We start from the raw sequence: 24,352 nt of genomic DNA, 5'->3' as shown, positions 1-24,352 counted from the left end.
TTTTAACAGAACAATGACCCTAAGGATATTAATTAAAAATATGTTTAACCCCAGGCTTTAGTCTGAGCTCAATCTGAGAGAGTGAGTGAAAGTGTGAATTTTAATGAAGTGCATCGCAAAAAAAGAAGGTATTTGTTCTGGTCAGTAGATGGCACCAAAGCACTAGCCTTTACTTTGGTTTTCAGGTAAAATATAAATACATTAATTTTATTTACCAACTAGGAGTGACTTGTCAGGTCATGACAATCCAAATGCGAACAAGATATAGATTGTTAAGTAAGAATAATGTAGCACAAAATATGCGTCATTTAAATACAAAAGAACATACCGATGCAACTGTTTGAGGAGTTTGGGTGTGGTACATGTGCACAGTGTGATTCAGCAGTGATACTGAGCTGAAATGATGTCTTTGTTGAAGTCTATAGTACTTTGACAGAGTACAATAATTTAGCAAAATCGATAATCATACATGACTGGTTTATTTTATTTATCATAAACCTTTATACTGGTAAATTTATTCTTCAAAAAGAGCAGTATATTTATTGTTTGTACACGTTGGTTTTATGGTTGAGTCTGTGTTCCACTTGATTTGAGATCCCAGGAGATTGTTGCAAGAAGTTTTAAGGACTGTGGTGACAGCTGAGCTAGAAGCAGAGCAGAGCAGAGCTGGGTGCTACTCTTGTTCTCCACAATAATCTCCAGAGTTTAGAGAGTTTTTAGCCCCTGTTAGATCACACCAGCTGTTCCACCTCCTGTCTGTTTGCAGCTAGTTGCCCTTAAATATGAGACAGATGGGTATATGGTCAGCTGCAAGCATTAGTTTTTAGGCAACAAAATGATTACTTACACAAAGAGATATAATACTCAATATAACACTTCATTGTATATATCTCCAAAAGCTAGCTAGAAATTAATTACACTGGAACCAGCTCTCACCTAAACTTCATCCATAGATTGTAATGAAAGTATGTGCATTATAAGCAGATCAAAACAAATATATAAAAAAAAGTGTTGAGTATTACACTGCGATGCATCTTAAGACAATGGCAGTGGTAAAGCTTTACATTAATAAACAGAAGGTTGTCCCTTTGAGAGCTTTGTTTGGATTGTATTTATGCCTCATTTGATAGTCACATGACTAGAGATTTATATATAAATAATGTAAAAAGGCCTCATATCAGTAATATTCTAAGCTCAAAAACAAAAGGATCTACAATGCAGATATATAGGCTGTAAAATAGTCTGTGTCCTCAGTGAATATGTAACATAGAACAATTTAGATGTCAAATTATCTAGTATTATATTATCTTGTAATGTTGTTGTAGTTCAATCCAGGTTACACTCATAGTCATCGGGGAATAGAAAACATTTAGAATTCCAAATGTGTAGGCTGGATACATGTAGTATGCCTGGCTGAAGGTCACCTGTCATTACAAGCCCTGATTTAACCTTTCCCTCATATGGCTACATTTGATCTTGCTCCAGACACTACTCTGCTAGCTGCTCAGCTAGCCTGCACTAATACAATGATCTATTCTTTTTTCTGTCACATGACCCCAAGGATCTTGAAAGAATTCTCTTCATATGATCATTTCTACTATAATATCTTAATAAGTCCAGAGAGTATAAACTCACTGCCTAAGTCTCTGTCTTAGAAATTTCCCAAATGCCTGAGATCTGTATTTTGGGTGTAACAATAATTCCAGAAGGAGGAATGTCGGTTATGGCAAGCTGGGCCTCAGTTTTAGCCAGCTAATTACATCATTCAGAGCAGACAGCTGCAAAAGCCATCTCCTGCTCCCTGCTTTCTGAGAGAATTATATAAAGACCACATATTAGGACCAGTACATTGTCAATGGAACAGCTGTCTGTCAGCAGCAATTTTTGGAAACAAATACATGATATATTTGATCATAAAATAAAATTATAAAAATGAATAAAACAATTTTTGGAAGCTGTGCAGCTGTAGAACTTTGTTCCATTGTGATGCTTAGTCATTTCAGTGAACTCCTAAATTCATTGTCTAAGCCCTCGTGCAATTAATTATTGGCATTTTAAATTGTAATTTAGGGAACATACAAACCAATTAAGTCATAAACAAATGAATAAAAAAACCCCAGAACAAATCATTCAAGAAGATTCAAGATTCTTCACTAACAAGTCACATTGTTTGCATTTATATTCAATCCAGCTCTTTGTGTGAATTCTTATGACAAGACAATAGCTGCAAAACAAAAATGCATCTGAAACACCACTTACCAATTGTGAGAAATTCAGAAGTTTAACATTAATGGCAGTAAACACATGATATCTGAAATGACAGAAGAAAAAAACAACATGCAAACATTTAACCTATTCAAGAGAAACTGAAATGACCTGTTTTTGCAACCCATAGAAGAAATAGGGTAAAATATGAAGTGAACAGTATTCAAGGTGATTTTTGTGGCCATTACATACAAGCATTGTACAGATTGGTTTTATGCTTCTCTCACAAAATGTTTGTTTCCTTCTAGATTTTTTTTTTTCCAGACTAGTCTTTCTTGAACCAGAAACACTGCTCAATGTATGTGTGAAAATTACAATCTTCTATGAAAAAGCAGTTGTTTTATCAATAAATGCATGTGTGCATGCATGGTTTATATCTACTGAGCTGCTCAGAGAATTCCACTACGAATGCTGAGTGGTATGTACGACACACCACTTCAAACTAGCAAACAATAAACCAGATAAAAATAAGTCAATGCTGGTACTCTGCGCACACAAAAATGTATTCTTAATGCAGTAACCAGGGACAAGTCAAGCTGAGGCATTGCATAACAATGGCACTATTATTAAAATGGAGACGCTCACCAAGTGTAAAATGCTGAAGGAGAAAGAGATTTAGAGCATTGTTATATTGCAAGCTTCAATCCATCAACGTCAACTCATAGTATATTCTATTACAATGCATCTTTAACAAATCAAATTAAGTCATTAAGGCTTTAGTTTTGTATGGTAATTTTTTGCCATAAAAAATTCAGTTACTATATTAGCAATACGATCTAACCTACAATCTGAATAAATTCTGCACCATGCCCTCGATCTCAGTTAAATTGCACATACTCTTGATTGGTGCTATGTGCCAGGTGCCAGAGAGTGAAGGTCAGAGCCCAATACAAACGTAACTGAGCTTATCTACTCCAAACAGCCTCGTGACCCCTGACAGCAGGACTGTAGCTTACATACACGTTTCACCAAGTGTTAGTTCTGGCGTTGTACAGGAAGCTGATCTGGATTTACGCTTGCATTCTATCTGGAATGTTTTCATTATGTTACACTGCTACTTTAAATGTTTTTGTTATACTAAATTCAAAAAGCAGATATGCACATATGTGCACATATTCACTCTGGGGCATTTGCTCATACAAGGTCATAAACGTAGTAATTTACGTATAAAGGAGGAAGCAGGAAAAGTTCCCTCTCTGTGCACATACTCATATAAAGAGATTAGTCACAAGGGTTCACTGTGGACGTGCTGATCTTATCATCTCGCTTTAAGTCACAAACGTTTGACTACGTCCTCAATTCCAGACATTTCGAACGACGTCGTGTTGTGCTGGAAGACATACTTAATGTTAAGATAAGCTATCTTCTAGGACAACACAACTTAACACAGGACACAATTTACGTATAAAACACATGATTCTCTGAGTAATGATTCATAGGGACATGAAAAGTAGTCAGACATTTTTCATACTCATAGCCCTTCCTGTACTGTGTTACACAATATTCTAACAAATAATTTGATCACTTAATCATCAAGATTTTAAATGTAAACAAATTACAGTAGCTGATATTTATACATGTTGATATATTCTGTTGATATATGCGCTTTGCAATGCAAAAGCTTTTCAGTGTCCACCGATAGCAAGTTGTCTGGAAGTTGCATAGCTTTCCATATCTAGAGTGAATGTCACATTTGCAGGGCAGAAAACAAAAGGCCCTTCCTCCTCTATCAGTTGCTCTATCCCTTCATCTTGTCATCAACTACCCCCTTCCTTCATCAGCTGAGCCCGACCACCTACTCATATGCATAAACACATTCATTATTCGCTCTATTAATGATTTCTTTTATCCTCATTTTCTGTGCTCCAAAAGCCTCAGAGGTTTTGAACACTGTAGGAGTTGTTGTACCTGTATGACAAGAAACCCTGGTTAGTGGTATATCATATCTAGATACAATTAAAGCTAAAATTCTGATTGAATCATATGTTATTTTAATCTCAAATATCTCTGGAGTGTAACAAAAAAATAAATAAAGAACTGACTTTGTGATTTCAATACTTTCAGAGAAACTGTAGCAAGTTAGTTGTGGTTGTGTTTGACTTTCAGTAAAAATCATTGCAGGCTGGTCAGATTCATATTCTGATTTAGCAAATGTGCAAAACCGGAGATTTCCACAGAGACATTACAAAGAAATTGGAGCAGAGTTGAAACAAGGGTGTGTCAAAGTGAATGAAATGCTTTTGGAATGTCCAACAAATTTGTATTTTTATTTTGAATACACACAGGATTGTTTATTAAAGAAACATTCCCATATGTTAAACTTATATATATACTTATATATATATATATATATATATATGTACTTACACACCTTCCTGATTTCCTTTTTTTTTTGCATGTTTTTCACACTTAAATGTTTCAGATCATTAAACCAATTTACATTTTAGTAAAAGATAACACAAATAAACAACATGCAGTTTTTAAATAAAGTTTTTTTTGTATTTAGGGAAAATAAAAACCAAAAGTACATGGCCCTGTGTGAAAAAGTTTTTGCCCCCCTGTTAAAACTGTGGTTTATCCCACCTGAGTTGAATTTCTCTGGCCATACCCAGGCCTGATTGCTGCCACACCTGTTCTCAATTTAAAAATCTCTTAAATAGGACCTGCCTGACAAAGTGAAGTAGACCAGAAGATCCTCAAAAGCTAGACATCATGCCGAGATCCAAAGAAATTCAGAAACAAATGAGAAAGAAAGTAACTGAGATCTATCAGTCTGGAAAAGGTTATTTCTAAAGCATTGGGGCTCCAGCGAACCACAGTGAGAGCCATTATATACAAATGGCAAAAACATGGAACAGTGGAGAACCTTCCCAGGAGTGGCCGACTGACCAAAATTACCCCAAGAGTCAGAAAAAGAAAATCATACCAGCAGTGAAATATGGTGGTGGTAGCGTGATGGTCTGGGGCTGTTTTGAGGTGAGGTGAACTTGGGTTCTGCAGCAGGACATTGATCCAAAACACACCAGCAAGTCCACCTCCGAATGGCTGAAGAAAAACAAAAGGAAGACTTTGGAGTGGCCTAGTCAAAGTCCTTACCTGAATCCTATTGAGATGCTGTGGCATGACTTGAACAAGTCGGTTCATGTTTTAAACCATCCAATGTGGCTGAATTACAACAATTCTGCATAGATGAGTGAACCAAAATTCCTCCACAGCGCTGTAACAGACTCATTGCCAGTTTTCGCAAACGCTTGATTGCAGTTGTTGCTGCTAAGGGCGGCCCAACCAGTTATAAGGTTTAGGGGCAAACACTTTTTTACACAGAGCCATGTAGTTTTGGATTTTGTTTTCTCTCAATAATAAAAACCTTCATTCAAAAACTGCATGTTGTGTTCACTTGTGTTATCTTTTACTAATATTTAAATTAGTTTGATGATCTGAAACATTAAAGTGTGACAACTTTTTCACACCACTGTGTGTGTGTATATATGTTGTTGTTTTGTTCTAGTTAAACAAACGTCCACATAATACAGTCAGTTATTTTTCCGTTACACATGTAGAATTTATCTCTCGGAAGTAGTGTGTAATTGTGGTGACACGAGTTCCCAGCCTGTTCTCAGACTACAGACAAGCAATGTCTTAGCATCAAGTGATTGTGTTTGAATGGGGAAATCCCGAGATTTATTTGGCAAACATAATAGATCCTCAATCTCCAGTGCTAGGAAACATCAAACAGTAACAGCACACACTGTACAACAGTGCGGCGTATTCCTGTCGGTTCACTAGCATGAAGAAGTGAAAACCACACAGGAAATCCAAAGACTTAACATGTATGGTGTTAAGCACATTACCAAAAACATTAAATAGGAACTGAACTACAGTCAAAAAGAGTCAAATAACTAAACCCTAGTCATCTCGCTACTATTAGCCCTGTGTCCTGTGACTAAACGTTTTTGAGTAATACATGCTAACTCTGAATTGTTCCTCCTTTTACTCCCATCAACAAGAATGCACAATACAATACTGTACAATTATTACTAAACAAGACAGGAGGCAACCTGCACATGATTCGTGCTCATAACATTGGAAATCTTGGTTACATGTTTATCTTAGCAGCAACCAAAGCCTAATTTGCAAAAACAAATGGAAGTTGCATACTACATTTCAAAATGCATACTACAGCAATATTTTTAAATCTATACAAAGCTGCTAGTACTAGCAGGACAACAACAAATGAAACCTGATAGATATCCCTAAGTCCATTAGACAAGAAATCTTTAATGGTGCAATCAGGTCAGGGGGTTAGATGTACTTTATATGTACTTGCTTGGTCAACATTTTTGTATCCAAAGAGATCGCAATCCAAGCAAAAGTACGGTGGCAGTTGTAAGATCTCATAATACTAAATATTTTTACTAATTATACTTATTTACTAATCAAAATGACCACCACCATGTGTGAACTGCTTACCTAAAGTTAACAATGATTATGTTATACATTTACATTTGCGTCATTTAGCAGACGCCCTTGTCCAGAGCGATGTACAAAAGTGCTTTGAGTCTCTAGAAATTAATAAATTTACACTGGTACACTAGATTACAATTTAGGATAAATCAGACTACAACTCTGTTGAATGCCTTTTGCTTCCTCATCAGGATTAAAAGGGGTAAAGAGAGAGTAAAGAGCAGTGTGTATATGCACCAAAGAGTACACATTTAGATAATAGCTATCAGTAAGCACTTAACAGTTGATGGTAAACATCTTTCTTGATATTGATGGTAAAAGAAGAATCTTTTTGTGCAGCATTCAAAGTAGCCACATCAGCAGTGTACTGATTGTTCCATTAGCAAAGCAGTCATTTGTGTTCAGCTATAAATAATCTAAACCCCTTTTTCCTTAATTGTTAACATACACATGCAGTCATGATGTGATGATAAAGCAGTATGAGTGTATGTGAGAGGAAAAGAGAAAGAGTATTAAGGAGCTTTGGATCTAGAAGGAAGCTGCTTAAGATGTATGGATTTACAGGAAGTGAATGTGCTATTCTAGTGCTGTATAGATCGCATTTGGTGCAGAGTGAAGATCAGACAGGCATAGATAGGGATGAGAATCGAGCTGAGAGGTGGCCTGTCTTTCTGTTCCCTCCTTTAACCAGAGAACAGCAGGCTTAAAATAACACATGCCAATCCCACTGTTACATCAGCAGCTCACCATACCCTTATTTACCCACCCTGTCACACATGCCATATATAGGCAACGGTCTTTTTTCCCCTCATGCAACCTATGAAAAGCACTGCATAATTTCCAATCTTCTTCAAATATATAATGCAAAATGAGTTAGTACTCCTCATAAAGAGCATGAATCATACTGGAAAACCGAACAGTTTGTATAAAGGTTAAATTCAATGAAAATCAGTGGCAGAGGGAATAACATTTAGAAAACTAAAGATAAAAAAAATATATATAGCTGAAATCATAATGTATGCATAAGCATAATTGCATACAGTCTGATCTCAGTATGCATCTGTGAACACATCTGTGTTCAATACGAGCGCAGAGTGGGAGCACTACCTTTTATGGTATCTGACCTCGCTGACAATTTATAAATCCTCCAAATTGCATAGGCAACTGGGCTTGGGGGAAAGGTAAGGGGAACACCACTTCCAGTTTATAAAAAGATATAACAGCTCTAATACTGTGGTAAATGTGCAACATTTACTAGAATGTAAATATCCCTCACCCGTGAGAACTTAATCACCAGAAATTTAGTTTCAATAAACAGATTGTGAGTGATTACTCTAAATTCTCAATTCTAGGTATTTTGCTATTGCATAAAAACAAATCATGAGTACTGCGTTTTCTATAGTCAGATAAGCAGCATATTTGAAAAACGATGTACATGACAAAAGCCTCGGCAGCATGCCCGGTCATGCACAGTAGAAAAAGAAAAAGCTAAATCAATACAAGGGTGGGAAGAATATAATTCCTCTCATTTAAAATTTATTGTAACAAAAAAAAAAAAAAAAAACACAATATTCAAATGCACAGTCATACTTTGAACGAAATTAAAGATGGTTATTATACAAAGGGCAGTGAACCTTAATAAACAAGTTATTAGTCCATCTTTTAACTTAACACAACCTATGTTCATATTAACTATGAGAGACTGTAATAAAGGAAATAATAGGAGCACAGAGCTAAAGTCTCGTTCGTGCTTCAAGCAGTTAACCTTACCCCGAACGAGCCTGTAATTTACCTCCTTTAGAGGAGACTGAAGGAAAAATATTATAAAATAGATCATTTTATTAGTCTCATTGTAGCATGAAAGACTATTATAACTTGAATATTTAGAAGCTGCTTAGTAAAAGCAGCTATCTAGCAGGTATATTCTATACCCGTGGTTTGGTAGCGAAGGTGAGGTAACCCGTGTGTCCAGCCATCTCTCTAGGCGGTGTGGTAGTCTTGCAGGTCACTGAAGAATAGCTAGGATTTGCTGTAGGTGGAACTTCCACTGGAGCAGGATCAGATGTTAGCTTGGTAACTGTTCCGCCCTCCTCTGGGCCAAAGTCTGGTAAGGTAAGCGTGACAGAGCGGACATCGTGTACCCTCTGCAGAACCTCCAGAGTACAGATCTCCTCAAAGCCATGATCCAGCAGAGACTCACATGTCCTCTGGACCTGCTCGATACATGGTGAGAATGAGCACAAACGTCCCCCTGCACAGAAAGAAAAGACAAATTGAGTCTGCATTATAATCTCAAAGAAATCTTTGAGACCCAAAAAATTTACCCAATTACACCACATCTACATATAATCTATACCAGACTCTATGTTTAAATTAATATATCTGAACACACTCACTGATGCTACTCAATATCGCATTGACCAGTTATCCAGTTGCAAAGGCAATGCCTCTGATGAGATAAACTTCATATAGATAAAAATCTTAAGCATAAATTATCCCTTTAACTGTAACATTTTTACATGCCTTCTATTAAAAAAACCTTCTTGACTTGTAAGTTAACTCTTCCAAAATGAGTTGCACTCTCATTACACTGTCTCAGCTAGAGACAATTCTAAACAGACCCCAAAAGGTGTGTCTCCAAGGCTATGTGCAGATGAGACATTTGCAAAACCATATGAACAACAAAGGAAAAGGATTATATTTAGACAGAACAAAGAAAATAGACAGAACAAAATGTGACTTGACAAGAACAGATTGAAGCCTTCTTCCACATCACTACCAGTCATCAAACATTTTAAGATGCCAAAACTGCTCTTCAAACCATGTGTGAAATGCAAATGAAAAAAACATGGAGCAAAAGAAAAACTCAACAGTAATTTCCCATCTCTTCTATTTAGTAGACCAACTGGGTATATGTGTGCGGTGTGTGCGTGTGTGTGTCTGTCTGTCTGTCTGTCTGTCTGTCTGTCTGTCTGTCTGTCTGTCTGTCTGTCTGTCTGTCTGTCTGTCTGTCTGTCTATCTATCTATCTATCTATCTATCTATCTATCTATCTATCTATCTATCTATCTATCTATCTATCTATCTATCTATCTATCTATCTATCTATCTATCTCTGGGCACTTTCTCAGTGTACTGGACACAGAAACTTACCCAAAGGGAATGGGTGTGTACATGTGGCGAATATTCTACATGTTACTCAAACGATTGTGTGGCAGGGAGAGCTTTAGTTTGCTGACAGACTTTATGGATAAAGTCAAAACCTAAATAGTTTGAATTTGAAAAATAAAGTAATAAAGAAACTAAACAGAGAGAGATGCACAGAAAAAGAATCCAAGTCTGCCCAAAATGTTCCACAGACAAATAAGGCCATTAGCTGCAAACCAAGGCATAAACACACACTCGTGGTTTCTTGGCAACAGCAGCCTCAGAGAGAGGAAAGTCATGGCAGCGTGGGAGTCCTCCATGCTCTCCAAGCACTAAATACAAGTAGGCCATGAGCCAAACGACGACAGGAATTATACAGAAAAAGAAGGATATAGAGAGAAAATCACAGTAAGAAGATTTTAAACAGCAGGGGTCTGATATCCAGTACCTCCATACATGCATCTTTTTTGTAAATGTGACCTGAGGCCACACAAAGCTCAGTCAACCACTTTGCATGTGATAACCTGCACCATGCACACTGCTCAGCATTACTCAATAAGAAGAATTCATAGCAGAGTGATATTAGAAGGTCTCTGAACATATACTGTCGCTCTCTCTGTAAGGAATCTCATTCACACAGCCTAGCCTCTCTGTAGTCTTGAAACCTCTCCCTTTATGGACAAAAGCTCGCCAGTGTGTGTTTGTGAATGTGTACAAGAGTGTGAGTGGATGAGAACGACAGAGAGATTTAAAGATAAAGACAGATTATTTTGACATAACTGCATGCAAGCATTTAAACAAAGACAAACACAACAAACACAAAACAAATTTACATGTTTTAGTCCCTAAACAATGAGAACCAGTGATCTTAATAACCCAAAGGAAATTTGCAGAACTTTGTGGTTAAATGAATAAACTTTTTATGTAATAACGTTTAAATGTAGGAAAGGGTCTTTCAATAAATGAAATTTCATTTACTATAATGCAGACATAAGCCATTCTGCTTGGCAAAATAAAAGAACATTATATTTGAAGACAATGTTAAGCTGAAATGGATACCCTTATTCACTTAGTTCAAAAGTACAATGAAGCCTCGAATAAAATGCAGTATAACGCAGATGAGCTACTGACTAGTCCAGGCTTGTTTGCTGAACATAAAGTCACTCATCTGAAGGAACACGACTGCATGCTTCAGCTGTCTGGCCAAAGCCACCAACATACAACACAGAGTACGGTAATAAAAGTTAACCGTGCATTACACAAAACATTGCCTATACAAACAGTATTTTTAACAATCAAGAAAGACAGGCAAAAAAAAAAACCAAGAAGATAAAAGCATTAGCAGGAGTGCATTGCTAGACGTAAGAGATGTGATGTTTTCTCAGATTTGTTCCCATGTATTCTGCTGTATTGCCATAACAGTGATGAGCACATAAACTTGGAAACTCATACAAAGTTTGAACATAAATATACACAAAAGCTTAACCAGATACAACATAAATAATAGCATTAGACTTGTTCTTGTCTGAACTGTGTAGCCAGATATAGTTGTTTTGTTGTATGCATGTGAGCTTTAGTCTAAACTCAGAAACAAGTGTTATTCCAACATGGATGAATTTCCATACAGTTATGAATAAATGATTCACCAACAAATGACTGTTACCAGACAGTACTTCCTCAGCAGGAGGACAAAAATAGCAATGCATCTAGACACATAAGAACACTTAAAACCCTTAACAGAAGCATGTAGCATGGGGCAGGAAAACCAGAGAATCATACATCTGGTTTATTGGACACAGACACCATTTTCTCTAAATAAACAGTGGAAATTGTCAATTACTTCTTCGGACAATATCAGTGACCTTTTTTATACTTGTGATCTTTTGTGTGGGCATAATCCTAGCTTTTACCTGCATGCCTTTCAAAAACAATGGTACACAGCAACTAATACTCACCCCTGCGTTTGAATGCTTTCTTGGCATGCATAATGGCCTCCCACGGTGATGGGATGTCCAGAAATACTGCATCGGCTACACCCACAACTCCAAAGCCATCTTTACACACATCCTGGTTTCGGACAGTCACTAGATGGCCCACCTTGTGATCTGTGAACTCTTGTGCAGCCTTTTCTGCCCGCTGGGCATGAAATTCAACCGTGTGCAGGTGGCCATTGGGTGCGATGGTGCGAAGAATAGCATGGGACAGTGAGCCACTCCCAGTACCTGTCTCACATTTACATGCAAAAAAAGAAAAGAAAAAGAAAAAAACATTTAGACATGTACATACACTTACCGGTGTCAAACAGAAGACATTTAGGCCAGTAAGGCAAGACAAGAGATTTTTCCAATACATTATGTTAAGCACAGGCAGTGAAATAAAACTGAAGAGGCTGGTGTATGCCATGTGCATTTCTGATCTCAATTAGGACTCTACAATTAGACAAGGCTCTTCAAATACCAGGCTTTTTGCTGGATATTTTTCATATTGTCATATGCTTAAAAACATGCACTCATTGTTTATATTAAAAAAAAAAAAAAAAAAAAAAAAAAATTCTGATTTTACATATAAATTTGGTCAGTTCACCTAACAAAGATCATGAAGTAAACCAGAAGAAAAGACAGATATGTAAAGCATGCTCCACAAAGGCATCATCATCTTATACAACAAGAAGCCAGTCAACTTTCACAATTTGTCTAAAAGTATGTCGGCAGCTCATCACATCCATATGTGAACCTTCCTTAAATTGTTGCCACAATGTTGTAACCACACAACTCACTAAAATGCATTTATGTGCTGTAGCACAATTCTCTTCACTGGTACTAATGGCCATCTACCATGTGAGCTCCATGAAGACATGGTTTGCCAGGTTTGGACTGGAAGAACTTCAGTGCTGCACAAATCCCACTAAACACATTGGGATAAATTGGAATGATGATCAGGCCTCTTTGCCCAACATCAGTTCCTGACCTCACTATTACTCTTGAGGCTGAATGAGTAAAAATCACCACAGCCACACATCTACATTTTGTGAAAAGCCTTTCCAGAATACCACAGGTTATTGTAACAGCAAACAATGTTTTAGCCATATAGTGCAAATTAGGAGAATATAGCAGATTAGAATAAAGTTACAAACACATGCAAGTTTACACCTACATATTTACACACAAGCACAGATAGACAGAGGCACTGTACATGCCAACTCCTTCTGTCCACAGGGTTCCATCACCATAGCTTTTGTTTCCCAACAACAATGCAGTCAATGTTTGGTTCACAGGGTGGTATTTAAATGTAAGAGGAGAGCTGAATTCACAATCATGGTAAGAAGAGGAGAAGGGCAAAGGGATCAGAGTGATCAAGAAGGAAAATTAGATAAAATTATTAGATACTTATGTTTAGCAGAAGGGGTTTGTACTGCAAGAACGGACTAAACATCAAAGCAGAATTGAAGCACATTATGCAATATATTGATGCTAGTAGTAAACACAATCACAGAACCCATTCAAAGAGCATGAGAGACTCTGCTCTGCCCTTCATTTTAACATTACTCAAGAATCATTCAGAACGCGAATACCACAAAGTTGAACAATCCAGCTAGTGAGGTGGCTGCAGAGTACTGTATGTGCTCTGGAGCCATTAAATAGATCCATTCAGACTACAAGTTGCTCCCACTTAGTGAATGAGCAAACAGATGGAAAGAAAAACACCACGCAAGCACAGAAAGAAGTCAGAGAAGGAAAAACAGAAATAAACATAAAAAGAGATGCAAAATGTTATGGAAAAATACTAGGAAGAATAATCATTTCCAGACAAAATAAATTTTTAAAAAAAGTTATAAAATGCTTTTGCTTATAACCAGAGTAAATGTTGCAGTCTGCAGTTGCGTCATAGAGCTTTTTCAAATAAACTACACAAGGAACTAAAGAAGGAGTGCCTAAAGAAAAGTGTCACTATGATGTAAATCCTTGTATTATACCAGGGCCATAAAAAATATAAGGAGTGTGGACTGGTTCTGTACGTTGACAAACCTTTTAGTAGAAATAATAGGTTTTAAAGGGAAGGGTGGGATGTGCTAGCAGACATGCCACATCAACACCAAACTGGTTAATAACTGACAGATTTGCTTATGTGAAGGCACATTAGCTTTCTAAATGCATAAACTTTTGTTTATAAAAGTAAAATTTACAGAAAGTCATCAACACTGCTTAGCAATAACAAAAACAAGGATGCGTGTAAAATAAGCTCTACACATAAATTTTAATAAACACCAAATCAAAGGCTAAGCCGTCATTTCATGGAACCTTTATGGTTATATAACATCTGTCAATCAATGCACACTGAAACACTGAGTCACAAGGTGACCCTTTCTTCTTAAAGCACACATTCCTAAATCTGCATAACCCTTGATAAGTAGTGCAAGGTTACTCAATTCAATCACAAAGTCACTTTCAGTAAAGTTAGTTTAATTTATCACACATAAGGCAACCATTTGAACATGCACCAAACTCACTGTACCTAAAATGACTGCAGACATTTTGACTCACACTTGCATTTTTTAAATGCATGAACTGACATAAACTTGCATTACAATTCTCATACATCTAAAAACTAAAGGAAAACTGCAAAACAAAAAATATCAAATTGTGAAAAAAATGCAAAACATATACTACCTAGTAAGCCTACACCAGAACAGCGATTAAAAGAGCTTAACATTACTCGCAGGGTAGAATTTAGTACTGTAAAAACAGTGACATTGTATTAGACATTGACATTAGATTTATTTTTCCTTGCCATATAAACAGTCACTAAATGGGCTTTTAGACCAATAAGTCGAATGAACAGAAATGCCTTTTAGGGATTTGAGGGACAAAAAAAATCTAAATAAAAGCATGTGTTTAATAAAGGATTATATTTTCATACACTCTAATTTGTAATTCTTATAAAAATAAATAATAACTTCAGCCTCAGCTGTCTCACCTGATTCACACACAACAGAGCCGGGTTTGAGGTCCAACATCAGGGTGATGTTGGCGATGTCTGTTGTGTAAAGGATCTGGGTTCTGTGGGGCAAATTCACAGTCCATAGCTCTGGAGTGGGATGCAGTACATACACCCATCCACCCTTACTGCATGTTACTTTAGAGCCAAACCGTCGACCGATTAAATCAGTGGAATGGCGAATGGCTCCATAGCGGGTCTGTGTTTGAGCACCAGACTCCACTTTGATGGGCATCATAGAATCATGTCCAAGAAAGATGATGACCACATCTCCTTCTTGAATAAGGTCCGAGTACTCCACAAAACTCATGGGAAAGTTTTTATAAGCTGCAATATAATAGAAAAAAGTTGTTGTTGTTGTTGGAGAGTTCTTGACATAACAATAACCATAATCTTCCACAAGGCTAGACAGAAGTTAATCTGTTTATTTATAGACCAAGAGTAATCATTTAAAGATATTTTTGTCCATGAATATGTATAAAGTTATTAATAATAGTCTATTCTCCTTATATCATAGCATTCCTCTGAATATATTGGAGTTTCTATTCAATCAGATTTAAGCCGTCATATCACGTGTTACCAAAATCAAAGCTATCTGTCTGCTGTCAGCATTCAGAGTCAGCACCTGTGGGCTCTTGCAACATACAATTCATGCTGCTTGAAGCTGTTGCTTTGAGCGATCAAATTGTAATGTCGACATTTTCACATCCTTTGATTGGATGTTCAGACAGCGCATTAGCCTCAGCTAGCAAACTGCACAAGCTCAACTATATTCATGTGGCTAACAACTAATATTTTGTGGTATTTTTCTCAGAATTCAAATGTTGAACTTTAAATTAATCCATGATAAAACTAGGCATGGTATTTTTTCTTCAACCCGACTAACTTTACAGAAAGCTAAACATCGTTCACTCTGACTCACATACGGTACCGGGTTTATGATCCTGAGTGCTCTGCATCAATGCGTTCTCCAGTATTTTAAATCGGATGAAGGGTTTTTTTTATAATTGGCTATAAATTAATTAATTGTAAGTACATGTACATATTTATAAATTAATTGATGCTACCTGGCTACAATGTTAAGCCAAGTGATCAACAGTTACATGGTTTTTACATTTTAGACTATCTGTTGTAATTTTAAATCCGCTAGACATGGGGACACATTACATACTATACTGCCAAAAGTATTCGCTCGTCTGCCTTCAAATCCAAATGAACTTGAATAACATCCGATTCTTAATCCATGGGGTTTAATATGATGTTGGCCCACCCTTTGCAGCTATAACAGCTTCAACACTTCTGGGAAGGCTTTCCACAAGGTTTAGGAGTGTGTTAATGTAAATTTTGATCATTCTTCCAGAAGCACATTTGTGAGGTCAGACCCTGATGTTGGACGAGAAGGCCTGGATCGCAGTCTCTGCTCTAATTCATCCCAAAGGTGTTCTATCGGGTTTGAGGTGCAGGCCAGTCAAGTTCTTCCACACCAAACTAACTTATTCATGTCTTTATGGACCTTGCTTTGTGCACTGGTGCACAGTCATGTTGGAACAGGTACGAGTCCCCAAACTGTTCTCACAAAGTTGGAAGCATGAAAACCAAAATGTCTTGGTAAACTGACGCATTAACAGTTTCTTTCACTGAAACTACATGGGCTGAGCCCAACTCCTGAAAAACAACCCCACATCATAATACCCTCCTCCAGCAAACTTTACACTTGGCACAATGCAGTCAGACAAGTGCTGTTCTCCTGGCAACCGCCAAAACCAGACTATCGGATATTCAGACAGTGAAACATAAATCTTCACTCCAGAGAACACGTCTCCACTGCTCTAGAGTCAGGTGGCTGCTTGCTTTACACTTCTGCATTCAATGCTCTGCATTGCATTTGGTGATGTAAGGCTTGGATGCAGCTGTTTGACCATGAAAACCCATTCCTACTCTCTGTTCTTGAGCTAATCTGAAGGCCACACGAAGTTCGGAGGTCTGTAGCTATTGACTCTGCAGAAAGTTGGTGACCTCTGTGCACTATGTCTCAGCATCTGCTGACTCGCTCTGTGATTTTCCGTGCTCTAACACTTCGTGGCCGAGTTGCTGTTGTTCCCAATCGCTTACACTTTGTTATTATACCACTAACAGTTGACTGTGGAATATTTAGTAGAGAAAAAATTTCACAACTGGACTTATAGCACAGGTGGCATCCTATCACTGTACCATGCTGGAATTCACTCGAGCTCCTGAGAACACATTCTTTCACAAACGTTTGTAGAAGCGGTTTACATGCGCAGGTGCTTGATTTTTTTACACCTGTAGCCATGGAAGTGATTGGAACACCTGAATTCGATGATTTGGATGGATGAGTGAATACGCTTGTCAATATAGTGTGTATAGTGCAGAAAACGGGCGAGGGGAGGGTAAATAAGGTACAGCTAAACAGAATACCAAGAACTAATGAAATGATTTAACATTAATAAAACTCACATTTTACATTAATAAAATCTCCGCTAAAAAAATAAGCTAACTAACGTGCGTTATACTAACACCCAATTGGACAAATCAGAGACGATGGCTTGACTAAGAGAACACTGCAGAGCTGATAGATGTGTTACTGGTAGCTCTGGTCTGGTCTGTGTAACTTGGAGACACAGTTACTTCATGCCAGCTGCAGTCATGTGTAAAACATACATAAATATGCACATTTTCTTTTTCCACAGCATGTAGCCTCAGCTAACTAGAGCATCATTTACTGCCTTCTGTATCTTCGCTAGCGACGTTAACGAACAGTAGTATCAGATTTACATAAGTAAAGACAAGATTTACATAACAATTACAGCCCACTTATATAAATACACGTAAACAGGAATCCTGTCAAAAACACTTACCGTTATTAAAAAGGTTAAGGTTTATGTTGTGTGTCAGCAAACTCGGTCGACACACGTGTTGGTGAAGCAACACTGTATTACTAGTGTAGTGTCGCACACAGATGACGTAATGAGAGCTGACGGGTTTTGTGACCTTCTTCTGTTAAGCACTATATGGTTGCAAATAAAGCAGTTTCTGATGCTTGAAGTTTAAATCGCAATGCCGACTACTATCTGTATTAATAGAATACAATACATATTTAAATACACCGTACAGTCATAAAGACGTGAAGGTTTATTGCTGCCGCAAACACTAAAAGCTGCGTCCTCAGTCTCACATTTTTCTAGTCCAATGAATGGATTACAAATATTAACCAATAGGAGCCGCTCTTGCACACTATATAATAAACGCGCAATCGCTGAACTTCAGCAGGAGTAGAGCCGTGCAGCACACAGTACAGCCGGGGAAACGAGAGAGCGTGGTTTGTGTTCAAATACGTCCTCTTTCAGTAGTTATCTACAGGTAAGCTTATGTTTTTTTTTTTACTTTATAGTATTTTATTGTATTTTCTTTCTTTATTTTTATAACAGAAATGAGTTAACCTATCTAAGTCCACATGATAATTCTGAGATCAGATTGAGGGCACCAAGCTCTTTACTCTTTACATTGCAACATGAAGGTCTTGGTTTTTGCTGGACACTGTTGTATTCTTTGAGAAGAGATTTTCCATGCGCGACTGAGACTCGGATGTGTAGTTACAATGCCTTGTTTGGTTTGTTTCTTTTTATGCGGAAATACTCAATTTCTCCCCCCAGTTCTCACACCCTAAGCTCTACATTGAACTTGTTTTAACACTACACGCATTCATTAATAATCGTGCAGGTATTTTTTTTTTTTTTTTTTTTTGCGTGCCTGTAGCTCCTACAGGGTTCATGTTGCCTTTACTTGGTAAGAGGCACTTGATCTGTGTTCATTTCTCACCGTATCTCACTGGTTTCATTGGATTTCTTTCTTTCTTTCTTTTTTAATATGTAGCCAAAATTAAGAGTTAACAAATCGCTATATTCTCGTATTTTGCATTAAATATTTACAGCGGCAAGTTGTCGGCTTTATGTTTGAACGATTGTATTTTTCGGTTTGTGTGGAAACGCTAACGAGTTTTTATATGGGCTCCGCTCTTCTGCGCATTTAGGGACCTTCTGTCATGCCTTTTGGAAATACACACAACCAGCTGAAGATGAAGTACTCTTGTGAAGCAGAGTATCCCGACCTGACCAAGCACAACAACCACATGGCCAAAGTGCTCACTTCTGCTCTGTATGAGCGCCTGCGCAGCAAAAGCACACCGAGTGGCTTCACGCTGGATGATGTGATTCAGACTGGAGTCGATAACCCAGGTAAAGCTGCTTAAAAGTCTTTAACCCGAACACAAAGCCGAAACCATCTGCTCCAAAGCATCACAACGCACTAAACGAAAGCTCAAAACTCTCCATAAGAGCCCAGTATGACCTCCAGCTCTTCATGGTTAGATTGGGTGCGTTGTGATGGGGGAAGTTCCTGATTATGGAAACCAGTTTCCTGCATTGTCAAATCTAAACCGGTGTTACAGTATTAACCTGATTATCCTGGTGGCATTAGGTGTCAATGCAGAGTTTAGAACTCAATCCAGGATTATACAAACTAGCTTTAGGTGGTGAATACAAATTAATGCTGTTGTATAATGTGTAGAATAGAATAACAGTATAAATCCATCATATACTATACACCTTGCTAAATTAAAGAAAGTGAGGAAAGGCTTTTTTTTTTTTTTTTGCTTTCCAAAATCATTAGTATTGCTAATGTAAGATGTTTGTCAATAAATAGGAGTCTGTTTTGTGTAGCAATAAAACAATGGCCTCTCCTGCCAATGAGGAATTCTCTGCTGAAGATGAGTACCCAGACCTCAGCCAGCACAACATGTCTAAAGTTCTTACTTTGGAAATGTACAAGAAGCGTTCCACTGCCAGCGGTTTCACCATAGATAGTCATTCAGACTGGTGTAGATAATCCTGGTAAAAGAACACTCACACTAGAATAAATATGCTGTTCTTGCAATAAGATTTGAATCAAGTTCAGGACTGAAACTCTGTAGTCAAATCTTTTACAGTGGAAAGCTTAAATTAGATCAAGAAAAAGATTTAGTTGCAAATGTATTGCATGTTAACCCTTGTGTACTCTGGTTTCTTTATTGACACTTGTCTATTTGCATGTAGAGCTGACTTGCCATGTCTGCATTCTAGGTCACCCCTTCATTATGACTGTGGGCTGTGTGGCGGGAGATGAGGAGACCTACGAGGTGTTTAAGGAGCTGCTAGACCCCGTCATTCAGGACCGTCATGGTGGATACAAACCCACTGATAAACACAAAACTGATCTGAACCCAGCCAACCTCAAGGTACTGTTATGAATTGTAATGTGCCAGCTCCTGCAGTGTGTGCACTCTAGTGATGGGTCGATCATTTGAACAAGTATTTAATGTTTAGGAAGAACATGAATTCTCAGTGATCTGTTCATTTTCTTTAGGAGGTGCATGAGCAAAGCATTCCAAAATCTCCTTAGGTTATGTACAGGAAACAGATTTTGTAGTTCATTGCACTAGTCCTTCATAAAAAAAAATAAAAATTGACTCCCATAGATGCTCCACAATACAAAAGCATTTTGTGTATATAATTTGCAACAATGTCAAGATTCATTCTACAATCATATTAGGAGTTATGTGAGAAATACTAATGGGATGGACCAGAAGATATGAGAGATGAGCTGCTCATTGGTTTTTGTCCCTAGCTGCATTGCCATTATTGGAACTATAGTCCAAGTGTGTATGTAGCTTATCGAAAATTAAACATTTATTTCTGATTAAAGGAACAAAATGATCCAATTGATTTTGATGAGATTCAAAGAACCAAGTCACTAAAATGATCCGATGCTCCCATCACTAGTGCCGTCTTTATTTAAAGACTTTACCTTTTGATTTATGCTTCTATTCACTTGTTATTATTATTATTTTTTTTCCTAAAGGGTGGGGATGATCTGGATCCCAACTATGTGCTGAGTTCTCGTGTGCGAACAGGCAGGAGCATCCGTGGTTTTTGCCTGCCACCACACTGCAGTCGTGGTGAGAGAAGAGCAGTTGAAAAACTCTCAGTGGAAGGTAAAGTTTTACTGCACAATATAGCTCCATCTAGTGGAGTTCTTGAGTAATTAGTTTTTGCTCTAGTTTTAGTTTGAATAACTATTTAAAACTAATTTGTATCTGTTGCAAACTTGCTTGTGCATTAGGGTATGGGGGTGTAAAAGATGATTAGATAACCTTTTAAGAAGTCATAACAAATTGGTAAGAATTCTAGGGTTAGAAATAGTGAAATAGTGGAATTAATCAAAGTGCATTTTAGAGTTTTACTTCACTCATTCTATCGACAATGGCTATCTGAAGTTGCCACTCAAAGAATTGGTATATGAAACACTTTCATGGGCAAGACACAATTTAAGTGGAAAATCAAATTCATCTGGGTCTGTTCAAACATCTTATTTTTAAAACTGCCACAACAAGCAATATCTAATCTGATCTTATTACTACCACAGAGGTTACTAATTGCATTTGTTTTATTTTTTTAATTTGAACTTGTAATTGCAGAGGTCTTTGGTTGAATTATTTTCATTTATTTTGCAATTCTTCTAATTTCATATGATTTGGCTCTATTCTTTTTGTAGCTTTAGGTGCCCTGGGTGGAGATCTGAAAGGGAAATATTATGCGCTAAAAAATATGACTGAAGCAGAACAGCAGCAGCTGATTGATGACCACTTCCTGTTTGACAAGCCTGTTTCACCCCTGCTGTTGGCCTCTGGAATGGCTCGTGATTGGCCAGATGCCAGGGGTATATGGTAAGTGCATTTAGGCTGAGTTGCTATTACATCTGAAGTTAGTATTGTCAAAACACACAAAGCATGTTTTTATAAACATATCTGCCTCCACTTTATATATAAACTGAAGAATATGACCATGTGTGGTAGCAGTTTAAAAGTTTCTGGGGAAAAAAAACTAAATTGTTAACTTGTGCATCTGTTAGTCATAAGCTTGAGTATGTACAGTTTAGACTAGTGAGTTAATTCTGTGCATAATCAGTGTGCCACAAAATGCTATTTGCATGTAATCCAACTTTATTATTCCATTTACTGATCACGCTTAATTTTTTCAGGCACAATGACAACAAGACATTCCTTGTGTGGGTGAATGAGGAGGATCACTTGCGTGTCATCTCCATGCAGAAAGGTGGCAACATGAAGGAAGTGTTTAACCGTTTCTGCACAGGCCTCACCAAAGTAATCAAGATTCAAGAATGAAATTCCACACAGTTAAAGTAGTTAAGGAGTAATTAAGTCTAGTAAACTGTCCTGTAAATAACTGCTGCTTACTGACTTGTACCCTTTCAGATTGAGGAGCTGTTCAAAAACAAGGGCCATTCATTCATGTGGAATGAACATTTGGGCTACGTTCTCACCTGCCCATCCAACCTGGGTACAGGGCTGCGTGCAGGTGTGCACGTCAAACTCCCCCATCTGAGTAAGCACAAAAAGTTTGAGGAGGTGCTGAAGAGGTTACGCCTGCAGAAGCGTGGAACAGGTAAGAAAATGTGACGGAATGTCTGAAGCACCCAGTGCTGCCCTCTGTAGGCGATTGTAGTGAACAGGAGGCTGATGGCTCTGGCACTAAGACAAATATAATCAACATGACAGGTGGTGTGGACACTGCTGCAGTGGGGGGTGTGTTTGACATCTCTAATGCTGACCGGCTGGGCTTCTCTGAGGTGGAACTTGTTCAGATGGTGGTAGATGGAGTCAAGCTGTTGATTGAGATGGAGAAGAAACTGGAGAAGGGTCAAGCCATTGATGACCTCATACCTGCTCAAAAGTAAATCTAGCAACTGGCTTCTACCTCACTCATCCAAGATGGTCCTTTTCATCCACCAACCACAGCCCACTCCTGAGATGAAGTAAAAATGTATTTTATTAAAGACTCCTGTAATATGGTGATGGGAATTAAACATTCTACCACTTGACATGTCTTATCTTTTCTTAAATAGGAATAGCTGTGAAAGCCTCAAATAAATGCACCTACTGTGTTCTCTGGAATTGTGTTTTAAAATTAAACACAATTCTATATTTTAACTTGAATACTGATTTAAGGCTCCCCTTAACACATTGTTCTGCTCTTTTCAATACAGTGTAAAAATAGATATTCTAAATAACTTTTAAATTTGGTCAGTTTACCTAACAAAGATCATGGAGTAAACCAGAAGAAAAGCCAGATATGTAAAGCATGCTCCACAAGGGCAACATTTGACCATCTAATACAACAAGAAGCCAGTCAACCTTTCACAATTTGTCTAGAAGTATGTGGGCAGCTCATCACATCCATATGTGAACCTTCCTTAAATTGTTGCCACAATGTTGTAACCACACAACAGCAAACAATGTTTTAGCCATATAGTGCAAATGAAAAGAATATAGCAGACTAGAATAAAGTTAATCACATGTTCCATCACCATAGCTTTTGTTGCAATGCAGTCAATGTTTGGTCCACAGGGTGGTATTTTAAATGTAAGAGGAGAGCTGAATTCACAATCATGGTAAGAGGAGAAGGGCAAAGGGGTCAGATTGATCAAGAAGGAAAATTTGATAACATTTATATACTTATGTTTAGCAGAAGGGTTTGCACTGCAAGAACGGACTAAACATCAAAGCAGAATAGAAGCACATGATTATCCAATATATTGAGGCTAGTAGTGAACACAATCACAACCCATTCAAAGCGTGTGAGAGACTCTTCTCTGCCCTCCGTTTCAGCATTACTCAAGAATCATTCAGAACGAGAATACCACAAAGTTAAACAATCCAGCTAGTGAGGTGGCTGCAGAGTACTGGGAGGGTATGTGCGTGCTCTGGAGCCATTAAATAGATCCATTCAGACTACAAGTTGCTCCAGCAAACAGTTGGAAAGAAAAACACCACACACACAAGTCAGAGAAAGAAAAACAATGTTATGGGAAAAATACTTGGGTAAATATTTTTTTCTGGACAACAAAATTTAATTATTTTGCTTATAACCAGAGTGAATGTTGCTGTCTGCATTTGCATCATAGAGGCTTTTGAAGATAAGTTACTCAAGGAACTAAAAATAAATTATATAATCTGTGCCTATATAATATATAAACTGCCTGAGCGCTCATAGTATTTGTGTGGAGATATTTCTATAATTTAATTTTAATATAAAGAACAAGCACACAGTAATTTTTAGTTCTAATATTTTAAACTAAATATAAATCATTTGATGAATATTGTTTTATTAATTGTATTTTTACACTTTTTACCCTCTTTTTTTCTATTATTTTACTTTCCAGATATTTTATTTTAATATGTATTGTTCATGATTTTGGATCGATGTGTAATTTGTCTAATTGTTATGTAAGCCTTTTCGGACATACAATTTATTATCCCACACGGTGCACTGACAACAACCTGCTGCTCAACACCAAGAAGACAAATGAGCCCATCGTAGACTTTAGGTAGGAGAAAGGTTCAAATT

The 24,352-nt window shown here is 37.4% G+C and overlaps 2 protein-coding genes and 1 long non-coding RNA gene across 3 annotated transcripts; 1 reads left to right on the top strand and 2 right to left on the bottom strand.

Moving 5' to 3' along the window:
- Positions 1-460: 460 nt before the first annotated feature.
- LOC124400087 lies at positions 461-4,145 on the bottom strand. The gene is made up of 2 exons (XR_006928316.1): positions 2,260-4,145; positions 461-775 (listed from the first exon to the last, which is right to left on the bottom strand). It is a non-coding gene; the product is annotated as an uncharacterized LOC124400087 (long non-coding RNA).
- A 4,100-nt stretch (positions 4,146-8,245) lies between these two features.
- trmt61a (tRNA methyltransferase 61A) lies at positions 8,246-17,943 on the bottom strand. The gene is made up of 4 exons (XM_046865587.1): positions 17,750-17,943; positions 14,850-15,197; positions 11,831-12,097; positions 8,246-8,980 (listed from the first exon to the last, which is right to left on the bottom strand). Exons 2-4 carry the CDS (start codon positions 15,178-15,180, stop codon positions 8,655-8,657), a joined length of 924 nt encoding a protein of 307 aa, XP_046721543.1. The 5' UTR covers positions 15,181-15,197; positions 17,750-17,943; the 3' UTR covers positions 8,246-8,654.
- A 160-nt stretch (positions 17,944-18,103) lies between these two features.
- LOC124396453 (creatine kinase B-type) lies at positions 18,104-22,826 on the top strand. The gene is made up of 8 exons (XM_046865586.1): positions 18,104-18,251; positions 18,922-19,126; positions 20,009-20,163; positions 20,787-20,919; positions 21,480-21,651; positions 21,966-22,089; positions 22,201-22,390; positions 22,504-22,826. The coding sequence occupies exons 2-8, from the start codon at positions 18,934-18,936 to the stop codon at positions 22,680-22,682; spliced, it is 1,146 nt and encodes a 381-aa protein (XP_046721542.1). The 5' UTR covers positions 18,104-18,251; positions 18,922-18,933; the 3' UTR covers positions 22,683-22,826.
- Positions 22,827-24,352: the final 1,526 nt, after the last annotated feature.

This window comes from Silurus meridionalis, chromosome 2, assembly GCF_014805685.1.
Source record: "Silurus meridionalis isolate SWU-2019-XX chromosome 2, ASM1480568v1, whole genome shotgun sequence".
Taxonomy (NCBI): Eukaryota; Metazoa; Chordata; class Actinopteri; order Siluriformes; family Siluridae; genus Silurus; species Silurus meridionalis.
Note: the sequence above shows the minus strand (reverse complement) of the source record. Positions and strands in the feature narration are given on the sequence as shown.